At 38.6% G+C, this 17,805-nt stretch overlaps 1 protein-coding gene across 6 annotated transcripts in view; it reads right to left on the minus strand.

Moving 5' to 3' along the window:
• The window catches only part of ldb2a (LIM domain binding 2a), a 99,707-nt gene that overhangs the window by 29,201 nt on the left and 52,701 nt on the right, over positions 1-17,805 (minus strand). For all 6 annotated transcript variants that reach the window (XM_059345883.1, XM_059345882.1, XM_059345881.1 and 3 more), the window contains exon 3: positions 8,246-8,418. In XM_059345883.1, the coding sequence (XP_059201866.1) occupies positions 8,246-8,418 (173 nt within the window). The remainder of the gene's footprint in view (positions 1-8,245; positions 8,419-17,805) is intronic.

Genomic DNA, 17,805 nt, shown 5'->3' on the forward strand with positions numbered 1-17,805 from the left:
AAAGGAAGGATGCAGCATGAGTTGTGACACTAATGCAAATGTAAAACAATATCTTCCCAAGAACTCAAAGTGTAGGGAATGAAGCATTGCCGTCCAGTGAAAACTGTGCATCTCTAAATGTGACAGAAAAAAACTCACATATAATATTTATTTTGCAAAAGAATTAACTTTCGATCATAAATAACAAACCATATTTCAGCATTTTAAACCCAAGTTGAATTATAGAAAAGAATGTAAAAATGAATCCACTAGTACTCTCTTTTCACTAGTAAGGTGAAAATAGAAAAGAACAACTGCAACATTGGTGTTTTTCTTGTCCTCCTTTTGAAAATGAAATGCATCATGGTCATTATGTGTGTGGATGAGTTGCATGCCCTCTGGGCTGCTAAAACCTATTAAAAGACCAAATGCATGTATGAGAAAATAAGTACTTCTTTACATCGTTCCTGAAAGTGTACGTTTTGTAGAATTATAGTATTTAGCCACCAGCAGTAAAATAACTTGAATTGTGTTTGCTAGTGAGCCACTGTCTTCTGATGCTTTCAGGTGCTGTAGCCTACAGTGAAACAACGCTGCACTATTGATTTTTTTTCCATAGTGCCAACTGTGTCTTTAGCATTGCCTCCACTATTGCTCTTATTTCTCTCTGCAGGCTTTCTGCTCCTCTGTAACCGATAAATAAATTGGCAAACCAGCTAAATCAAAACCAGAATAAGAATCACATTAATTGCCAAGTGCAATAAACGTGCAGGAATTTATCTTAGTGGCACTGGTGCAGATATATATTAACCACAAATGCAACCAAGGCAGCCCTTTCCCAGAGTTCAGTGTGGATTCAATCATACAAAAGCTATTTATTTCTCCATACTGCGAGAGAATTGGTTAAAATCTAATATTTCTCACAATGGTTGTAACCGATTTTTTTTAGCTAAATAGTGTTCCCTTATGAAAACTAAAAAGAGGAAAATCCCCTTGAATTAAAAAGTGGTCCATTAAATGGTACCAGCCCCTCACAGAGAGTCCCCATTGATTTAAGAGCAGGGTCATAAATCTTCCATACAACGGGGCTGAGATCAGGGGATCTCCGGCTCAAAAGAGCAAGAAAAGAATAACAGTGCCCTGCTGCTGAGACACTATTCAATACTGTACCCAAACATGACAATCAATTAACAACAGTGGAGCTGAAGGTCATTAAATCGATTATTATGAGCACTCATGACTGCTTCTGGTGAATTTAAATAGGATCAAAGTTGGCTAAATATGCTCAATTATAGCGACAAGCTGCTGGCAGACTCTATAACACTGCACCTCAACACAACCCTCAGTATGAGTTAGTATAGAGTTTAAGATTATAGCATATATTGTTAATTATGGCAAATGTATAAGTAATCAAGTGTGTTAAGGTCAATATGTTGAGTTGAAAATGTATTACATTAATGATTATTGGATTTGTCACCAGATTATATCCAGAAATGTAATTGGAAACAATTTTTCTAATCTTTTTTTTTTTTTTTTTACTAATTAATCCAAGGAAAAGTTACTAGTTTCAGCATCTGACAGGAATATTTGCCAATTTTCTTACATTTATATGATAGTTACCTAAGTATCTTTAGGTTTTGGATTGATGGTTGGACAAAACAACAATGCAAATATGTCAACTTGGGCTCTGGGAACCTGTGATTTACTATTTTCTGACATTTTATACACCAAACTACTGATCAATGAATTGAAGATGAAAAGGATTGCAACCCAATCTCGAAATCCATCAGCTATCGTTCTGACAATTAAGCCTCTATCTCTTGGGTTCCTGTGTAGCCAGCAGATATCTGGGCCAAGACTTTTTCTGCCATGTGCCGGTCATTGTTTACAGTCCAATTAGAAACTTGAGACACACGAATGGAGTTGGAGTTGAGAGAAGACGTCTACGATCAGACTGTCCCACAAGAAGCTAGTTTAGCAAAGCCAATAGGTTCCCAGGTTGCATTTCACATTTTTTGCTCTCTACAAAAACCGTTGACCTGCAGTCAATCAAAACCTGTTCAAACGTGATTGATCAATACTACAAACTGACTACAAACTGACTACAAATGGAAACCTGTACACTTCCGATATTAAAATATGCCATAGCTGAATAAAAGCAAATAAATTAAGATGTGTGGCTGCAAGATGTTTTTGAATAATTTCCTCAACATGACAATCAACTTACAGCTGTGAACATAATTTAACAGCTTAAATGCACTTTTAAATCAATACCCTGTGATAAATAAGGATAAATATGGTGTGATTGTGTACAGCAGAATGTAATTCTAACGTATGAATAATTGGAGTTTCACAGTGGCCACAGTGCTATTAAGATGCATGATACCTACAGTAATTGCAGCATTGCTGGTTTGATAGCAGCATTTGTTGAAAGTCCTCACCTCTCTCTCCCAATGTTTCCTGAATGTACCCAGTGTCTTCAATCAATAACACTTTGAATGTCAAAGAATCTTAAACTTTTCTTTAAAATAAGAAAGAAAAGGGGAAAGAGTCAATCTACAAGGTCTCCTATCATAACATAATCATAACAGGACACGCAAGATATTCAAGTATGGATAATATGAAGCTCTACTTTACTTAAAGATACAGGAGGTCATGTTAATTTGCAGTATTAAAAGGAATGTCAGCAGCTTGTTGCTATAGCTGATTTATTTCATATTCACCAGCGGAAGTCATAATGCTGTACATCTCATAACCAAACTAATAACCTTCACTGTCATATTAAAGTTAAGTATTGATTTTATTCCTTTTTACATACATTGCAATTATGATTGATAAGGATTTTAAAAAGTCCTTTAACTAATAAAGATAGATTACTGTGGTGGTGACATAAATACAATTTAGTTAAGTATAACACAAGAATGGTAGAGTGACAATTCCAATGCCTGAAAACTACAATCCGAGCAAAGCTCAGAAAAACACACACAGTTGATAACACATCCACTAGTCAATTTCTCCACTCGGGGAATTAAATTCACTTGAGCTGAGATCACCATGTCACGAACTCGCCTTTTGCTCTTTGCTCGCCTCCCAGCGTGAAGAAACCCCCAACTGGGCACCGGTAACAAGGGCCGTGCCCTCCGAGCTAACACACACTGGCCGGGGAAAGCAAAGCCTGCTGGGTAGTGAATAGAGGTGCTGGGATGCCGGGGGCCGCTGGGAGGTTGGGGGCTTTTGGTCAAATTGGCACCCTGTGTCACCTTGTCAACACCTCGACGCCCTGCGACACCCTCACACATTGTCCAGCAGCACCCGGGAAGCACTTCCAACTCCTAGCACCCTGCTAACTCCACCCATTCATTAGTCTGCAGCATCCTGCCAGGTGAGCAACGGTGGGGAGAGATAGAGAGAGGAGACATGACACTAGGCTGAGCTCCTTTACTCTGTTCCTTTTCAACCATCAAATTTAATCATATATCTATAGCTATATCTTTATCTATAGAATCTATAGATATTGATTTGTTTTTCTTTCATTATAGTATAGCTTTTGTTATATTTTTTGGAGAAAAAAAAAAATCTTGCACAACCTTCTACAGTGGCAACACTGTGCTTCAAGGCTAATTGGGGTTGATGTCAACTTGAGCCGATTTTTGCAACTCCGGCAATCTAAATTTATTCGGTGATGGTTTGTTCATTAATAACTATTTGAATTTACTTCATATTTGTAAAATGTTATGCTGTTTGACAAGTGTTTGTCATGTTCTGACAATCAAGAATATTTTAAACCACAATTTCTTCAAATTTCACCTAGGAGCTAAAATAAGCCTTTGACATTTATCGTGATAATTATAGATGTCAACATTTTATGGTGACAACATTTTTAGCCATACTGCTCAGCCATAATCACAATTGCAATTAGTTTTCAATTTGGCTTTATTGTTTTACCCTTGACAAGTATGTTTTTGTGTGTTATTTAATTTCACTCTTCTTGTAAAGTCAAATAAACTAAAGTATCTGACTGCTTTTGTTTGTTCCCTGTGTGGCGTCTTTTTAACGTCCCAGATTTTAGCAATTTACTTGGTGACAACAGTGTTATTATCACTGACAAGAATGATGGCTAAAACTACAAAAATAAATAGCCAAACTGTTATAAACTGGAATTATTCTTTAAATATTGTCATGCGAATGAAAGTGAATCTGAATTTGAAATTTTGAAAGGGAAAGAAAGATAGAGGGAGGGAGAGAGAGCGAGAGAGAGCGAGAGAGAGAGAGAGAGCGAGAGAGAGAGAGACGAGCAAAGAATGAGACAGATACAGGCAGAGAGAAAGAGAGAGAGAGAGAGTGGGAGAGCAAGAGAGCGAGTTGGGAGCTGGGGATGATTTCTCTAGGGATGAAGGATGCGAGTGTGTGTGCATGTGTGTGTAAGTGTGTGTGTTGAGGGTGCAGGGGGGGGTTGAGAAGAAGAAGGGGGAGGGGGGATGAGAGAGAGCGGTGGAGTAGAGAGAGCGAGGGGAGAATGAGCGAGTGAGCGAGTCAGGCAGGGGGATGAGAGAGAAGAGGGGGTGGTGGTGGAGGAGGATGGGTGAGGAGGCGGGGGGGCGGGGGTGGTGGTGGTGGTCGAGGAAAGCGAGGCGAGGCAGAGCTGATTGAGATTCGGGCCTCCAGAGCTGCAGGCTCGCTGCTGCTGCTGGGAGCTCAGGGAGAACACGCTCCGTTATTGGAATTCTTTTTTCTTTTTTCTAATGAATTAATTCTTCTCATCCAATTTAGGTGAAGATGAAAAGAGAGCAGCGCTGCGAGCATCAAATTTAGCTTTTTGTTGACCGGGCCTGGACCGTTCTGTTTCTGTTCTGTACGGTTAATATCGGACACTCGTAATATATTATGGGGGTTTTTTTTGTTCCTTTTAGGAAGCCTTGTTTACAAAAACCAAACAACAGCAGGATAAAAAGACATTTCCTGTGTGCGTTATTGGGGATGTTTCATAAGCATTTACTGATATGATAAGACAAAGAGCCCCCCACAACCCATTCACACATACACAACCATCACATTAATACGAAATCCTCTCCCCTCAAAAACATACAGAAAAAATTATATGATCCCTCAACACAACTTGCATGTAGGCATGCATGCATGTAATTATTAAAGCTATAGGAAGATCAATTAAGTGAATCGACTACTAAATTGATCTAAACTATTTCGATAATCAGTTTGAGTACTTTTTTAAGAAGAAAAAAAACTAAATGATTTGATTCCAGCTTTTTAAAATGTAAATATTTCCTTGTTTCCCTACTCCTCTATGAGAGTAAACTTAACTTTTCACCATTTTCTGACATTTTATAGAGCAAAAAAATGGTGAGCTGCCCCTCAAGAAAATATACATCAAACACTGGTTATAAGGGAAACACCTATCACAACAGAAATTATAGTAAGAATTGACATTGGTATGCAAAATAAAGCTCCTGTGCAACACTATTCAAAAACTTTTCATGTATAAATGTTTTTTTTTTCCTGCATAATGCATATGTTTCTTGATTGTGTGGAGGTTGTGCTTCAACACAGGGAGAGTGATGCAGGTAGCGTGTACGTTGATATGAAAAATGTGATATTTATAGGTCTCCAAACTCTTTGTGCTCACCCTTTTCAGTCACACAAATGTCAAGCCAAAATTACATCACAGGAAAATGAAATTAGAAACACTGCCTGAACAAATTTACCATTAATACAAAATTATTATATAGTTTGATATAACATTTGTGTGTGTAATGTGTATTTTTAAATAATAGTTCTACACAGCAGTGCTGAAAAAAGTGAAGCAGAACCCTATTGATACATTTGCTGGGCACAAATAACATTAAGCTATGTGTGTATATATAATGCTATCACTGTATTGTATTGTATACAGTATGTCTACAGATAAGTAAGAGAAAACTATTAAAAAAAACATAGGCTAAATATAGTTTTTATATAATTTAAAAACATATTTCTTACATATAATAACCAAATATCAACAACCTTTATAGGTTACAGTTTGCATTTATGTGATCAGTCACAATACCATTGTCTGACTCTTTTAGGCTGTCAAATATAAACATTAACATCGACCACAAAAGTATGATATTTTGCAATTTATTACCAAAATAAATTTTAAGTCAGCCCTAAAACTCTTTACAAAAGAAAACAATCTGCCAGAAGGTGAAAAAATGCTCAATTTCATCCAGATTCTGTTTTTCAAAACAAGACTGGAAAAGGCTAATCACTGCCTTTGTGTCAATAAAAAATGACAGCTGAAACCAACAAATTCTTGGATCAAGTTCATTTGTATTGGAACCTAGAAAAATAATGTATTTCTTTTAAGAAAACAAGATTTTATATCTCAATAACAGACAAAATTACTTGCTAAAATGCCGATTTCCTCCTTTTTTTTTTCCACAGTGATGTTTTTCAAATTCACTTTGAAGTCTCACAGCCGTTGGCAGGTCAGCCAAAAAGTTAATTTCAGACTCTGCACTCTACACACACACTGACACACAAGAGTGAGTGCATACTGTCAAGTGCTGAAAAACAAGAGGGCGTATAGCTGTTTAATGTCAGAACAATCCGGTCCGGTGCTGCAGCTCAGGGTTCATGGTACAGGGAACATGGAATCCCTTTAGCTCGGCTGCTCGGCGCTGACAAGGTATCTGCCCTCAGATTCATTTAGACAGTCAGCAGAAGAACACTAAGAGTCAGCTAGCCATCTGGATCAGACTGTGGTGAAGCAGATATTCACTCCGGCTCACAAGGGGATTCTCTCCCCAAAGACAAAAGCAGATGAGCTCAGCTTTAGTGCTTTCAGAAGACCCCGGTGTCAGGTTTGGATTATCTCACCTGCGCAATTTGTGTTTCCCCAGCTTCTGTCTGTGCTTCACTTATACTGCAAACTAAACCGTACTCCTCAAAGATCTTATTCATGTCCCCTTAGCTGTGCCTTTGAGTACCTGAGGGCTTAAGAATCTGTCGACATCTTTAACATGAGAAATGCCAGTGGATTTTTGGGGTCTGGGGAAGGCCAAAATGCTGATAAGTAAAGAGGGTAAATATGACTATGTGACATTTCACTGCATTAATTCTAAACTCTGGTTAGAGCAGATATTTGGTCTCAGGAAAATACAGGTATGGGGGCATTTTTCAGCTGAGATATATTTAACATGCAATAACAAAAACTATGATTGTGGTTAGGCTTTTTTGTGTAATATCTTAAAGGGACAGTTCAACCCCAAAATCAAAAAAATATATCTTTGTAATTTTACCTGTAGCACTATTTATCAATCTAGATTGTTTTTCTGTGAGATGCCAAGTGTTGGAGATATTGTCCATTGAAATGTCTGCCTTATCTCTAATATAATGGAACCATATGGCACTCGGCTTGTGGTGCTCAAGGCTGCAAAAAAATACATTTGAAAAACTCAAAGCAATATCTCTTTCCAGAAATCATGACCCCGTTACCCAAGATAATCCAAAGACCTTGGTATGAGCAGTTTCATGCAGGAACTACTTTTTTCTACCGAACTACACCCACCAACTGTATCACTGCGCAAAAAGAATAATTCAATACTGCTAGTTTTGCTAGAAATGTATGTTTTTGGAGCGCCACAAGCTGAGTACAATCTAGTTCCACAATTTTCAAAAGGAAGGCAGATATCTCCATAGCTGATAACTCAACACGCAGCAACTTGCACAACAATCTAGAGTGATAAATAGCCATAGATGTAAGAGGAAAAAAACATGTTTTTTTAATTTTAATCAAATATTATAGTGTACATTATTCTGAAATTGGCTATCCTGCATAATTACTACTTTCTTTTTTCTTAAAGTATGTTTTGATGTTTATACTTTTGTAATTTTACTGAAGAAAGATTTTTAATGTGGTGGTATTTCTACTTTTTCTTAAGATTCGAATGCTTCTTCCACCACTGCTCTGATCTAAATGGTCCTTCAGAAATCACGGATTAACATTTCAAGTGTATACAAACTTAGAAGAGAATTAATTGTTTTATATTTATGCAGCAAGTCAAAGAAAGAAAGATCATCCCACATTTGACAGTGAGGCCACCGAGTATGACATGAAAACACTGAAACAAAATGAAAAACGGAGGGAAAAAAAAAAATCAAAGGGTGTAAATGGATTTGATCTTTAACCAGTTAAACACCTTGCCTGGTCCATTATCATAGCTTGTGATCAATTATTCATGTTGGGAGAAGCTCAGGGGTCAGGTGTTACCTTTGTAAACATTGGCTTCCCGTGCTGGGTGACCATGGTGCACTGATCACAGTCCAGGGTGATGCAGGAGTTGTGGAATGACTCCTTGGAGTGTTTGAGGATGTAGTGGAGCTCGGTGACCCCTCCCTCGAACACCGTGCTGAAATAACGGGGGATCAACGTCCGGCCGATCGCTGAGAGGAGACAAAAGAGAGGACAGAGATGCTAAATATAGAAGGAGAGCAAACATGGAATGATCTGGAGGGAAGACAGTATGCTTAGATAGGAGAGAGGAGGGAGATTACATACTGCCACGGACACAGTGTGAGTAATAGGCCATAATGATGCTGCTACTAGTATAAGGCCTTTTACTACTAATACTACAGTAGTTACTGTTCAATTTTAGGGCTACTACTGGTATAACTGTAACTACTGCTATTATATATTAAATATAACTACAATCTCCTGGTGGTACTAGTAGTAGCACTGATGCGATTGCTGATAGGCATATTTTGCAGTTTTGGACAGAGATGGTCCTGCTAGCTGTTTCACACTTCTTCAAGTCTTCATGCAAAAGAGGCAAAAAACAAAACAAAACAACTTTTCATACTCTTTATTTAATTAGAGTACTATGAACACATTTTTACACAAAATCCTGTATTTTTAACAGCAAAAACAATTTAACAAAAAAGAGAGATGTCAAAAAACATAAGCAGCCTTCAAGACTTTAATAAAATACAGTGTTATGGTTTGAATCAGAAACTGATCAAAGAATGAACAAAAATTGAGTTACCATCATTTTGCGTACAAAAAGATACATGATGCTGTTTACTCACACAGAAAAGTATGTGTGTGTCACAATTTGACTTTTTAACTTTTTGATTTTTAAGGTCATGATTCAATTAAATTTTCGATTCAATCTCTTTTTTTTTTTCAAAGGCTGAAGGGCCATTTTAGTTGATAGTTGAAATGGAAGCTTTCATTAACAATTTAGGATAAAATTCATTACACACTTGGTATATAGTGTGCAATTTAGATATTACAGTGGACATTCAACATACATACAAACAATGATTTGAATTAGATTCATGGTAATGATATCAAAGATTCAAGATTTTTTTAACACAACCAAAAAAAGGAAAAAAGGTGATGTTTGTTTTTATGCTAAGAAAATCATAATGGCATAAAAACTGCTTGATAAGGACATCTGCTGTAGATTCATTAATCAAGATAAATATTTTATTGGCTGTCAAAAGCTCCTTGGAGGCAGAAACTGATCAGATGTTCAAATGAATGAAATTGATTAAATATTTGAGAACAAAGATGTTCTGCTCTTCCTATCCGACCCTCATTTCTATCATACAAAATAATTCACGGAACACGAGAAAGACTGTTAAGTCTGCTGTCTATTGATTTGACTTTAACCTCTGTATTCATTACAGCTGGTTGCTTGTAATACTGCCAATGTCAGTTTTTAGAGCATGCGTTCATTCATATTCCTCCCTTATTTCGTCTCATTAACAGCAGAAAAGCCTTCTAATGGGACTAAACAATAAGTGCATAACAATAAACCCACACAAATCATGTACAATATTTTTAGCAGTGCTGTAGTAATCATGAGAAATCTCAATAAACTTTCTGCTAAATACATGCTATGAAGCGGCAGCCACTCGGCTGATTGTAGTCAATTTATGAATCAAGAATCTCAATGCATCAGGCACATTATAGATCTACTCGTGGAAACAAGTAGATTGTCCTGAAACCTATGGATTAACTGGGCTGCCTTCAGGAAACATGCTCACCCTCCAAGAAATACCCAAATCCTTTATTGTAAGATAGAGTGTGATTTTCCCCTGAAACAAGTGTCAAATAAATCTTCCAGTGCAGCGAGGTAAATTCAACTCTTTCCAACACATCTGAAGATTAAAGGTTTTCTTGAAACAACTGACAATATCTTGAATTTGGGCAGCTCGATCAACTTCTCCCAAGATATGACACTTCATATAACTCACTTTTGAATATTCCTCATAAGAGCGAGACTGCACAAGGAAGTATTTTCACATATTTTTCAGAATGATATGATTCCATGACTAAGTTTGGTATTAAACTGAATTATTAAGATGGACAACTTCTGCAGTGCAAACTTTCTGCAGAAGCCTAAAGAGACAATGAACAGGCTGCATGATGAAAACTGGAGGAGGAGTCAGGGAGGGAAAAAGTGTCTTCAGTGTTTTATAGCCCTCAGGCTTCGTCTGGTTTCTATCTCCTCTGTTAGCTGGCTTCAAGGAGAAGACTGGATGATACAGAGAGAGAGAGAGAGAGAGAGAGAGAGAGAGAGAGAGAGAGAGAGAGAGGCTTACACTTCCCGTTACATTAGGGATGCACTGTGATTGCATGCACATATTCCTGTATTCCTGTCTATAGTATGAAATCATGTCCTAAATGCCTTTCCTTCCAACATTTTTACTTGCAATTATGAAAGTATTAACAGTACTTTGCTTGTTAACTTGGATAAAATAAAAATGAAATTTCCCCGGGGAGCTTTCTCATCAAGGGTTTTGAAACCATCGTTGACAAAGCAAAACAGTCTTTAACAGCACCACCATCGCACCTAAACTTTACAGCTTTACAGCTTAGGAGTTCTTTTGTCTCAGAGCTTCTCTCCCTCTGCAACGTCAATGGAAATCCCACTAAGAACCCAAAATCCTGCTACACATTTTCTAACGGGCAGACTGGAGTGCAGAAAGTCCAGAGAGTTTTTAGCTACCTATAGCACCAACGCTGTATGATATTGACAGTTTTTTTAAAGGAAAGAAATGCTGCAAGTAATTATTATTTTTCAATCAATCTGTAAATTATTCCATCAATTAATCATTTGATCTTTGAAATGAAAGAAAATAGTGAAAAATTCCTTTCACAGTTTACAAGTTATCTCCAAATGTCTTGTTTTGCCCACCCAACAGTCCAAAAACATGTTAATTTGCTATTAAAGAAAATAAAAAAAACAAGCAAATATTGAAATGTGAGAAGCCAAATAACTGGATTTGATATAAATATGAACAAAAATAATTTAAAAAGATCAGTTTCCTTTCAATCTATTTGTTTTTGCACTACAGAAAAGTCTAATTATAGACAATAGTATAAGACTGATATTTTGCAGTGTAGGCAGAGCTTTATTTCAGTTATTGGATACAATAATGTGAGGCGAAAGTGAAAAATGAGATGTTAATGCATAGGATTTACTCAGAATATAAAGCAAGATAGCATTCAATGCACAACTTAATATGTAGATCAGGGATTCTGCACAGCAGCAACAGAGAGCAGCTGTGTCAAACAGCTTTCAGTTTGGGACAAAAATTGCAAACTGCAGAGCTCAATATTGCAGTTTCTGTTACTTGTTGAGCAGCTGTGCAGACCCAATCTGTGGAACGGCCCATACCATCTCCAACACCACTTCTTAGCAGCACATTTCTCCTTAAAGACCCTCTTTTTTTCAAGCCTTTATTTTTCAAGCTATAGGGTTTCTGGTGAACACAGATACTCATTCTCAGCACTGCCACTGCTTCATACTGCTTGCACACATACATGCCTGAGAGCTGCAACCACAGGCTTCACCCAAACATCACTGGACAGTTCCACTTGAGCAACTCGAGTTGCTCAAGGGCAGGGCCCATAGTTACTGAAGGGCAAAGTGCTTCTTATTCAGTCAAATGCATGGGGGATCTGAACCAGTGAATGTTTGGTCCTTAACTGATTTTTTTTTTTTTTACCGCTGGCTGCAAACGTTTTAATATTCCCACTTCTAAATATTCAGATACTATGTGAACTTTGAACATTTAAGAATTTTACTGAAGTGGTGTGCCATCTTATTTTCCATTTCTAATGGATACAAGACACATCAAAACACTGGTGTTTAGAGTACATCAATATATCTTATATATAATAAGCTACACAAATCACACAACAGTTTAAGTGGACATTCAAAGAACAATCCTGCTGTATACAGGGATCTGTGTTTGTGGGGACCAATGGGACATTACTAGTGAGACAGCACAAAAACATCAAGTAGATCCACTTTAAATAAGACATCCATGAGTTTAGAACAGATCACAGCTGTTTATAATATAACCGAACAGTTAGAGGTAAAGAGTAGAACTGCACCGTTCTCATTCCAAATATATATATCACAAATGTGCTGGCCATTCAATTCCGGCAAATTTTAGCCATGTTCACCTTCTTTGCTGGTCAACGCTGCAGTTTTTTGGTTGCGTCTGCACTGGCATCCCGCTGCGTCACAGGAATGGCCTCATTAAAATGAATGAGGGGGCTGTGTTTTTTATGCAGGGCTAATGTCGGTCTGAACACTTCCGAAATCAGTTATTCCCAACCAGGGGTACTTGTACCCATGGGAGCAGTTTACAGTTAACAGGGAGGTACATGGAAGGATTGTGGAGTAGCTTGGCTAATTTGAACAAATGACTATGGTTAAAAAACATACGTCCATGTATTTGCGTTCAGGAGGATGCTTAGAATTTATTGAAGCTGATCTTCAGTTAATGTATTGTAACAATAACCAATAAACTACCAGCAGTGATAAGCCGATTCTAACACCTTTCCAGCATGTGCTGCCATTGAGTGTGTGGTTACCATGCTCAAATAAAGTAATGACTGACACATCCAGCTTCCGCTTTACAAGTGATGGTATTAAAATGCTAATTTGACTGAACCTGAAAAAGAACCCTGAAAAGGAAGTCTAAACATCAGTTATTCCAGTGTCACTATCTCTTATAAAGTTATGTGTTTAAGAAAGTAGCTTTCTGAGTACTTTTGCATAGTCATATCTTTGCAGAATCGATGCACTTTCGATGTAGAAAAGGTCTATTTTCATCCCCACTCAAACATTCACTATATGAACTGCCATATTGGTCATCAGTGAATATTTCCCCTCTACAATCAGTAGGCCAGGCTTTAAGGCAGATACACACATTATTTATCACTTGTTAACATTGTGACATAGGACACAACCTTGCCAGGGGTCTGTACTCCAGTTATTTAATTAAATAATTTCAAATGAACACATTTGAATCAGGAGGTATCAGGGAAAAGCTGATTTTTTAAACTCATCTGAAAGGGCTGTCGGGTACATCAATAAGAAAAGGGGAAAAAACACTGTTAGCAACCCTGAAAACACTACGTTGAAGAAGTTGTTTCTCCTTTGTTTTGTTTTGTTTTTTGCATCGTTAGTTCAACTTGGAATCCACCCTTTAATCCCACTAAGTGTTAGTGACCCGGTCTACCCACTGCGCTACGCCAGCCTGTTAAATAAGAGCAAAAACAAAACAACCATAAACCCTGACTTTGGGATTATGAAGGCAAGCATGTTGGGATTTCCTTTAGCCTCTCGCTCCTCGCCTAGTGGAACAAGTCTCTCTGTTCCTCTACATTTTGCTGCCCGTCAAATCTCCATCATTAGAACAGTGCCGGAAAAAAAATCGGGACAGCCATATTATCCAGCAGCACATGGCCTCTGATTTCGAGCAGAAATAATCCATCTTAGAGTCAACACTCTGTTAGCTAGAATTATGCTCTCTCTCTCTCCCCTTCCCCCAGGGTGGGTGGGTGGTCAGGAGGAGGTGTGTGTGCGGAGGAGGAGGAAAGGAGTGGGGGGAGCCTGGGAATAAAACTTCATTTAGAAGTGAAATGTCCCCAAAGACAGTGGCTCGAGAGGCTCTTGAGGTCAGACCTGGATGGTAGAGTCTCAATCAAGAGAGAAAAAGAAAGAGAGGGAGATGAGGATGATGTTGGCGGTTGGGTGAGGGTGTGGGGGATGTGGAGGGGGGAGACAAGGGGGGGAGGGTGTACCCGTGACTGGCATGTTTTTCAAATTCGATAAAGTCAGGCATGACTAAATAACACATAAAATGTTTGGCATCGTGAGCAGTGGCTGAGGGAAGAGGAGGGAGGGAGGGCGAGCTGCAGGGTCCGCTCGGCGTGGATGACTGTGTAAATGATGCTCTCTCTCTCACTCTCTCTCTGTATCACTTGCACTGCTCTCTCTCTCTCTCTCCCTCTCCCTCTCTCTTGCTCTCTCTCTCTTCTGTATCTCGCTCCCTCCCTCGCTCAGTCTCCACCACGGTTGAAAAACAAAGTACGTCTAGGAGTGGAGCTGACTGCTAATGCGGAGGAGCTCTGAGGAGACGAGGGGGAGGAAGGGTGGGTAGAGGGGGAGGAGGTGTGTGTGTGTGTGTGTGTGTGTGTGTGTGTGTGTGTGGTGGTAGTGGTGGTGGGGTGTAGAGGGATTGGGATAGAAAAAATGAGCAAGGGATGAAAGAGAGAGAGGGAGAAGAAACTAGGAGGGAAGATGAAAAAATAAGGGCTTGTCAATGAGGGAGAGAAGACTCACTGAGGGGTAATAGGAGAGAGAGAGACAGCAAGAGAGGGTGAGACAGTGCAAGAGGGAGAGGGAGACAGGGGGAAGGAGGGGGGATGCTCAGGTGATACGCAGATCTGCTTCTTGCCCGCCTCACCAAGCCATGCAGGAGTTTTGGTTGCGTCTTCTCAACCAAAACTGTCCTAATAAAACCCAGTGTGCGTAGCCCAGAGTGACAGAGTGATAGATAAGCATGTAATGGCAGCCATGGTAGCAAGTTTTGGATCATTTCAAGCACAGTGGTCTTGTGTTTCTCTTCTTCAAATATTTTCCAGACTCTCTCACTCAGTATTTACATTGAAGGCCAATGCCGTAGCTGAGTTGCGGTACATCAGCAGGCCCCATTGTCCTGCTCAAGGGCAGTTTTAAAGGACATCTGACTGCAACAATGATCAAACCACTCATGTTTTTGTGTACTGTACTTCTCTATCGTTAACTAGCAGTCTAAAAATGTTCAGAAATTAAAAGGAATGACAGCATAAACATATCTTAAAATAAGGTTTTCTGCTTTTCTCGACAATTATTTTTCTGGGGTTTTGGATTGTTGATTGCACAATGCAACTACTTTGACGTTGTCATCTTGGGCTTTCTGATCTATTGATGGGCACGCTTCACCACTTAATGGTGATTAATCTAATGGAAACTAGAATTGCCTCATGGTTGTTTTCTTCTACCAACAACTCAAATTTCAGCTTACATCAATGTCTGTCCAGAAAAAACGTATAATATATGTAGTAATGACTTTGATGAAAGTGATAAAAGGTATTAAGTGTATTTTTTGGCAGGACAATGCTCCACACACATCTTCAACCTGGCAGCACAGAAGATCTACACAATCCCCAGTTTCAAGGTGGGCACCCAAGATTAGTGTCACCTATTCAGTATCTAGATATGGTCCCTTCCCTGAGTTATGGTGTTGAATAATGGACAGAAAAGTTGGTTTTTTTTTTTTCAGAATTATGATATCACAGTGAAGTTGTGACCTTTAGCATGTATAGCCTGTTAAATTATTCAAATTAAATTTTGTCATAATTTTCTTATGAATACTTGCATCATGGCCAAAAATGTGCAATATTAGGTTATTGGGACCTTTACCTTTGAACACCAATTTCTTATCAGTTTAACATTGAGTTGAAATGGGCATTTGTGCCAAATTTGAAGAAATTCCCTCAAGGTGTTTCTGAGATATCATGTTTCAAGAATGGGATGGACGTACAGACAAACTGAAAACATAATGTTATTCATGGTAGCCCTACGAGAGTCCAGGGTGATGTCTTCAATTTGAATGCTTTGTGCAGCCTACAGTCCAACTTTATTAAACTACACCAAATACATTCAATTTAGAATTGTATAAACTAGCAAAAAAGCAGAGACAGAGAAGCTGAGTGTTCTGATTTTCACTTGACAAATTACTTAAATGACTAATTGTTCTTGATTGATTTTATGTTGGCCAACTACATGATTAATCAAAAAATCGTTTCACGACTACCCACTTCAGTGGGTGAAGGCTTTGGTGCAGATTTTTATCCAACAAACAAAAAGTAAACAGCCACATAACCAGTGGGAGAAGAAATTTGTAAAATCCACATAAAAGCACTGCCACAAAAAAAGGTACAAATGAAGTCAACACATATGGTATTAAGTGTGGACAAAGGAGAACTCCAGGGTGAAACGAAGGACAAAATTATCAACACAATCATTCAGCACACTGCCAAAAAAGGAGCCTCATCAGCCCCATGTTGTAGCCCCATGATGAAGACACAATCATTTATCTTTAATAGGCAGTCAGTTTACACTCTCACCAACAGCGCACAAGCCAAACAAACTTCAGACAAAGAACTGCAGAACAACAAAAAACTTGCATGGAGTCCAGACAAGATGAAATGCATTTGTTGGCCATCCTATTTGTTTTTCCTTCCTCTTCACCTCACCCCACTTCTCTCTCCATCTCTCTTTTTCTAACTCTCTTCTTCTTCTTCTTCATGTTTTCTTTTTGCTGCACCGTGCTGATTGGCCCGTCTTCAGACGCGGGGCACTCCAGAGATACAGATTAGCTGGCACTTGTTTGGGCGAACACGACAAGCAGCATATGCCTCTCAAGTAACGTGTACCCAAACATGCAATTTACAAATAATTAACGTGGTGTTAATTAGTCACATTAATTCATGCCACTTTGTTGGGATTGTTTCCCCCCGTCGGTCCCCAGGACTCCTGCCAACAACGTCAGCCAGTGAGACGGCGAGAGCGGTTCTTCTGCTCCGAAGCGAGAGCAGGGCGTCAGAAGAAAGAAGGGCCGCTGGCTGGTGAACACACAGTTGCATACACACACATGCACACACACACACACACACACACACACACACACACACACACACACACACACACACAGAATACATACAAGCAACTGCACCTAACAATACATTCATAATGTGCATGTAATTAATATTCACGTTTAAGAGTTCATCCCCTCCTTATGGACACATGTGCATAGCCATACATCAAACAAACAACCACATGTCCAGATGCACATGTGTGTGTATGTGTTCATGTTTGAGATAACAGTAAATGCACAACATTATTCTGTATTGTTATTATTCTCAATAAATCCCATCAAAAGACCAAAACCAACAATGCATTTGTCCATCTCTCAATACTTCCTGCTGATGACATGCAGTAAATCTTTAAAATCAGGTCACAAATGTTTATTTTTAAAAAAATATAAATAATCTTCTTAACAGCTGGACACTTTAATTGTTAGTGAACGTTACAGGAGCAAATACTGCATTTTTGGGGACTATTTTAAGCTGTGTATTAACACAAATTTGGTGCACTAATGAGTATTCACAGCAGGAGGACGATGTATGCGGCACTGACTCAAAAAAAAAAACTACAGAGTCCATTTTCATTATAATGAAGGGACTTATCAGCCAGTGCAACATTCAAGCAGCCTTACTTTATCTGAATTAAATTAATCTGGAAAATCAGGAATTAAGGGAAAAAAACTTTTTACTTTTACTTACTACTTTAAAAAAAATAAATGCATTGACACATTTCAGTAGAATGACATAATCAGGGTTTTATACCCATCCCTAGCCTTTGTTTGTAAAAACTTGAAAAACGAAAGTGCAGCTTGTGTTGGTAGGGTTGCAGT

This window comes from Centropristis striata, chromosome 12 (genome assembly GCF_030273125.1).
Source record: "Centropristis striata isolate RG_2023a ecotype Rhode Island chromosome 12, C.striata_1.0, whole genome shotgun sequence".
NCBI lineage: Eukaryota > Metazoa > Chordata > Actinopteri > Perciformes > Serranidae > Centropristis > Centropristis striata.